At 52.6% G+C, this 6,000-nt stretch overlaps 1 protein-coding gene across 1 annotated transcript; it reads right to left on the bottom strand.

The window, feature by feature from the left end:
- On the bottom strand, positions 1-2,594 carry LOC108864560 (leucine-rich repeat-containing protein 4C-like). Its single transcript, XM_029112222.1, has 5 exons — positions 2,400-2,594; positions 1,898-2,173; positions 1,422-1,604; positions 1,198-1,309; positions 1-1,022 (listed from the first exon to the last, which is right to left on the bottom strand). Exons 1-5 carry the CDS (start codon positions 2,592-2,594, stop codon positions 1-3), a joined length of 1,788 nt encoding a protein of 595 aa, XP_028968055.1.
- Positions 2,595-6,000: the final 3,406 nt, after the last annotated feature.

Raw genomic sequence — 6,000 nt, 5'->3', positions numbered from 1 at the left:
TCACCGAACCGAGGCGTCGTCACAATGTTCCTTCTCCTCTTCACCTAAGCCTTCGTCGGGGCTATATTTCACGTCGGTCATTTGAGGTCTCCGATCGTTCTTCCGGAAGCACTCCCCGCCGTTTGAGGGCTCTCCCAACGGGAACTGGGAAATCATGAGAGAGCTCAGCTGATGACTCAGGATCCTCTGGGTGATCCGGTGTTCTAGTTCCGACGCAACCGCGCTAACGAGATGATCGCTCGGAACCCCAAGGCCACTCCTCGGAGTCTGTGGATAGCCTTCCAACAGCGGCTCGATCCGAGTGAAATGCTCCTCGGAACAGTTTCCGTGGCAGCATTCTCCGCATTTATTTTGAACCTCGGGCGAACCCCCGAGAAGGTCGACGACGAAGTGATTATCCTTCTTGCTCACGGCGAGGACTTTTTTGAATCTTGCGCTGCCGCGATCCATCAACGACACTTTCTTGTCAACAAGGCTCGGCGACCGCGGTGTCAGTTCGCTCTGGTACTTGATGTTGAGGTCTGTTGCCGAAGCGTCCCGTTGCTCGCAGAAGCGGGCGTATTGCTGAACGACCATGTGTACCGCGCATATCAGAACAATAATCAACACCGTCAACACGACGACGACACCCATCAGCTCAGTCAACGTCAGCTCCCAGAAATCGTCACGAGGCTGGACCGTTAGTTTGATGGACTTGGTGGCATTTCCCGCGCGGTTCGACACCACGCAAGTGTAGATCCCCTCGTCTTTCGACATGACATTTATGATAGTCAGGCTATTGGTTTTCGATCCTGGCGACGATTCTTCTCTGATGACGTAGAACTGGCGACCGAATGACATAAGCGTCATATTGTGAATGATTCGATTTCGGAAATGCCATCCTATCGATGCTGGCGATCGGCATTCGGCCTCACACTGGAGCGTCACGTTGTCCGCTTCTTTGGCCGAAATCGTGAAGTCTGCGTGCATGATTTTAGGCTCACACGCGAAATCATCGATCGTCAGGGCATTCCAAGAAATACCTGTTCAAGGAACAAAAAGGTCGCGACCATCCCAAATATTCATCGTCTCTTCCCCTCCTCACCGAACCTGATCGATGACTTTTCTCCCCGCTACGGCCCGTCGTTCCAGACACGACGGCGCTGGAAATATTCATATTTGTCGTTGATTCTACGAGAGAGCGATTTATTTTCTCACCCTGGAGGCGGGCCGGCCGCGCGCACTTTGGGGAAACAGACAGCGGGATGTTGTTTTTAATCATCCACGTGCGCAGGCTTCTGATTCCGCAGTCGCACAGCCAAGGGTTGTCCTGGAGAATCCTTTGGAAATGAACGCGATATTCGACAGCCGGCGATATTCGATCGCGATTTTTTTCGTCAGATTCTTGTAAGAACTTTTCGCTCGCGGCGCAGCACTCGTACCTGAAGGTTCAACTCGTAGAGATGGGGCTGGAGATGTTCGACGAGCGAGTCTGACGGGATCTTCTCCAAGGAGTTACGAGCCAGTCGTAAAAACTCCAAACTGCTCAATCCACGGAACGCGAAGCTCTCAATCGATTGCAGTTCACAGTCGTTGAGCTCAAGCGTGGCCAGTCGACTGAGACCCTGGAATCGGTATTTGTGCATCGTTCGCAGTCACTCAATTGTATCTCCATTCGCATCCAGAGGCTTGTATGCGATGCAAAGAGATCGGGACGCGCTTTTATTGATTTTCACATTGGTACGAGGAAGGCTAAATGGACAACCGGTGGCCTTTCGTGGCGATTCATCGTTTGATGAAGAAAGTTCGAGTTCAGAGTTATTATGTTTCAGAATGCGCTGACGACGGACAAGCTCGACAGGAACTGCATGTATGACGTCGCATTCCGCGTAAGCCGCGCCGGTCGCTAGGTACTTACAACAAACGAATCGTCGCGCAGAACTTTAATAGGATTGTGACTCAGAGACAGACGGCGCAGACCCGAGCAGTCCGAGAGGGCCCTGCTTGGAACTTGAGTCAGCAAATTAGAACTCAAATCCAACTCAACGAGGTTATTCAGTAGGTGGAAAGCGTCATCCGCGATCTCGACGAGACCGCATCGTGACGCAAATATCCTCTGGAGGTTTATGTAGCCACGAGAGTGAAAAGCACGGGCCGAGATGCTTCCAATCGAGTTCTCTGATATGTTGACGACCTGCGGTGTAAGCCACTCGTTAGGAAGCTCATAAACCCTACAAAGGGGAGAAATTTTTTTCTACTCTCTGTCAGGAGTCGAGTACCGGGGATTCTGAATGGGTGTGGGCAGAGAAATCTGGAGAGGGACTAGCGGGCGTATAGAGACCGATCGCCCTGCTTGGAGCTCTGGAACTGTAGACTTTCGCGAGCGGAGTGAAAGCCGTTGCGTCAGGGAAACCACTCACCTGGGTATCCCGGCTAAGCCCAGACGGGAGATCGGTGAGTCGCGCGTGAGCGCAATTCACTGTGCGTTTCCCTCCAGACCAGTTGCAGATGCAGTCTTTGAAACAACCTTCCAATTGCGCACTCGAGGGGACGAACAACATCATGAGCGTGAGCACGAAGAGCACAACAGCCCTTCTCGGCGAGCCACCAGGCATTTTCTTCAAATCGAGGTCACGTCAGAGGCATCTCCAAGAACGAATTGCCGTGGGAACAAGACGAGGCCAAAGCGAGTGGACTCCGAATCGAACCCTTGACCCGGCCCTGGGGAAGAACAACGTCCTACAATGAGACGAAATGAGAACCCAGAATCTTCTTTTTGAGCGTCTCTTGAGAATCTCGTTGTCTCGGGAGGGCATGCAACGATCTGGCCAAACGCATCGGCCTTCAGGACTAACAAATTACTGGGGGCTTGGACTCCCATTGTGCAGGCCCGCAAATTAATTATTGACGCACAAGAAGGGTCAATGCTTAGCGGAAGGCTATGACCCCCGATGTCTATCTCGCTGATGATCGGGTGAATACCACACACCTCACGAGGACCGCTAGAGTTCGCTAGCACTGATGAACATGAGAAATCGCGATGTTACTCACGGAAAAATATTATTCGGCAGTGACCACCGCCTGAGATCCCAAGGGGGCGGGAATAACTATTTTTGAATTCCGAAATTTATGCGACTCTGGGTTCCAAGTCGATAGTGCTTCGCAATGCAATTTTTCTCCGAACCGATCCCCCGATTCCAGTCCAGCCTCTCGGCAGATGGAGCGACTCGGGGCAGGCACCGGAATATCTGGCTCGGGATCGACCACGATTGCATCGCGAGAGAGGTTCGTCAGGATCACATTGAGACTTGAATCGGATTTGGAGAGTTAGGATCGATCCTCGGCTTGAGCCGATCCTGTGTGGTCTTTGGAGAAGACGGATGCCCCTCCGCACTCATCGGACCGCCGACTCTTTCAAGATAAAAATAGACGCGTATTACTGTCGGACGCCTGCAAGCGATCGAGTCGATCACCGTTGATCTGATGTCGACAGAAACCTATTGCGGATTCTTTGGAAACGGCATTCGGCAAGTACCTACGTCCCGCTTGTTTCGGGGGTTTCGGCATGGAGCCTCGGTCGAATTCCGTGGGCTTCCTCTTTTCAACCCTCTGAATCGTGAGGAATAACAGCTGCTATTGAAGCGAGCGCCTGAGAAATACATTCCCGTGCTTACGTAGACTGATCTGGCTTTTATCTGAATCATTCCCTGCGATACGAGAAGAACTCGTTTGAGTGAACAGCTGCTCGCCTTCAAAGGCCCGGCCATTGCTACGTGTCGAGGGTTTTTTCCCCGAGGACAGATGGCAAGGGCAGAGTGCAAAAAGGGAATAGAGTTTTGAGCTTCGAGGAAATGAGGGACAGCCGGAGCGTAGGATCACCGACGGCAGAACGGGAAGACTAGCGGTGGAGGGGACGGGGCGAAAGTTGGGAGGCGGGAATCCCACGATAGGTAGACGAGTATCGTCCAACAATTTGAACGTTGCTGCCCGCGCGTTCCAGGCCCACCCTCGGTCAGGGAGGTGGAGGTTGTTCTCGTGAACAGGCGCTCAGCTCGTTCAGTTGAAACCAAGCCGGACAGATGAATGAGTACCGCCTTTCGTGACATTTGCATGGAGACGAATTTCCGAGCACTCGTGCATGTTTGTACCGCCAGCCTACTCGTGATCGCGAAGCGTGAGTGGGGCAAGTTCACGACGTGCGCGGACGACGCTAAAAACATCATGACGACCCCACAGCGTAAAGTGGATGACCGATGGACGCTGGAGTTATCGCAGCGAATATCCCACGAATCACTGTGAAATTATGAGTAGACATGAAAATGGATAAATAAGGAACTTATAACAAGGGGCGTGTCATTGAGAGTCGGAATAGATCGGGACCCTCCCCAGGAACGAGTCGTGAGGGAGTCCGTTCTGTATCCGAACCGAATGCTCGTAACGCAGAGTAAACACATCGAGGAACCCCCTCGCTCCGTAGGATCGATCAGCGACCTTAACTCGGGAGCAATTAGCGACCGTGTCCCCTTTCGCGTAGCGCCATTTAGCTGATGTACCCGCTAACAACAGACAAACCTCCCTGTGAGAAAGCGTCCAGACACACTTAAGCAACGCCAGAGCTCACAAGGAATACGTAATCTTCCCACAACTTCCGCTAAGCAAAGAGAGAATGAGCGGAAATAAGTACCTAACTAATGGAACTCGTAAGCAAGCTTCCTAGTCGGGCTCATTCAAACCACGCGCGAACACCATTTATACCTTGAGCTAGTTATCGATGGATCAGAGCAATCCGGCACGGATGTTTACGGTGAGCCGCCGTTTTTCGCGTCATCAATTAGCAGAGCGACGAGTCGCCCCGAGTGGAGTTGAGTCGCGCTGGCAGTCCCTATCATAACCTGAATTGAATGACCTTGGACTGAAACGAATGAAAAGACGCCGTCCCGGTGGAACTCCCCTGTCGTCTTCCATTAATCAAATCCAGAGTGAGAGCTCTTATTCAATTTCGCATCTTCCTCTGCGGCTTTACGTCGCTTCTATCTCGCGCTTCGATCGAGGTTTCATCATAAGGGACGTACATATGCCAATGCCAATCGGAACACCGATAGGTCTGACACAAAACAGATCCAGCGGTCTCAATCTGGCATTTCCCATCTCCGACGGCCGGAGCCCCGTCCGGGGACTCGGGTATGCATTGATTTACAATGGTTCGTGACTCGTGCAGCAAGTCTGATACATTATTTGAACATACCGCCTCGGAGCGTAGACGGGATCGTGCGAAAAACAAACTGTATGGGTTGTTCCGCCTTCTTGGCGCTGTAGCTAGAATGCCAAACACATCGCAGATGTTTTTCCAGTCTGAGGGGCGATGATTGATGGGGTTTGCATTGAGTTCATCGATCACCTCGACGGCAAGGGAGGTGATGCCTCGCGCAGCCGGCCGAGCGACCGATCACGCAAGAAACGACCGACCAACAAGCAAACTGTCTTTCACTGGGAAGCACTGGGAAATCGACCGATCGGCGGTGGACCGAAACGGCCGAAGAGACGACCACGGAACCTACGTGGCGTTGCAGCGGGCGCGCGTACTCTAATTCCCGTCAAAGTCGGGCCGGACACCGAGGAATGCCGCAGTTTTCGTAAACCCAGCCTACTGAGCGAGATTTGGAGTCTAATCTTTTCGCGCAGATCGAGCTCCGGCCCCGAGCGCCTGCGCTCAGATTGCTCATCCATCAGTACCGCGCTCGAGTCCGATGGTTTGTCCGGTCGATGTGCATGCGCCCGAAGAACTCGATTCGTTCGACGTCCTATTGTGTACAAAAACATAACCGATACACGCAGCTTCGGTGGGCTTCGCAATGATTCCAGCGAATCACGCGATGTTTGAGACATTCTAGCGGGGACAGACATCTTCAGAAGACGATTCGAGATCGCGAACGCGATGGGAAGACACGGAGCGTCCTGCGTAATGACTGGAGCAGCACGGAACGAACCCGCTATCGCCATGAAATTCCTATCTCGTTCTTC

This window comes from Galendromus occidentalis, unplaced genomic scaffold (genome assembly GCF_000255335.2).
Source record: "Galendromus occidentalis unplaced genomic scaffold, Mocc_1.1 scf7180000077486, whole genome shotgun sequence".
In the NCBI taxonomy this organism is placed as follows: Eukaryota; Metazoa; Arthropoda; class Arachnida; order Mesostigmata; family Phytoseiidae; genus Galendromus; species Galendromus occidentalis.
This window is presented reverse-complemented; position numbering and strand designations above follow the sequence as displayed.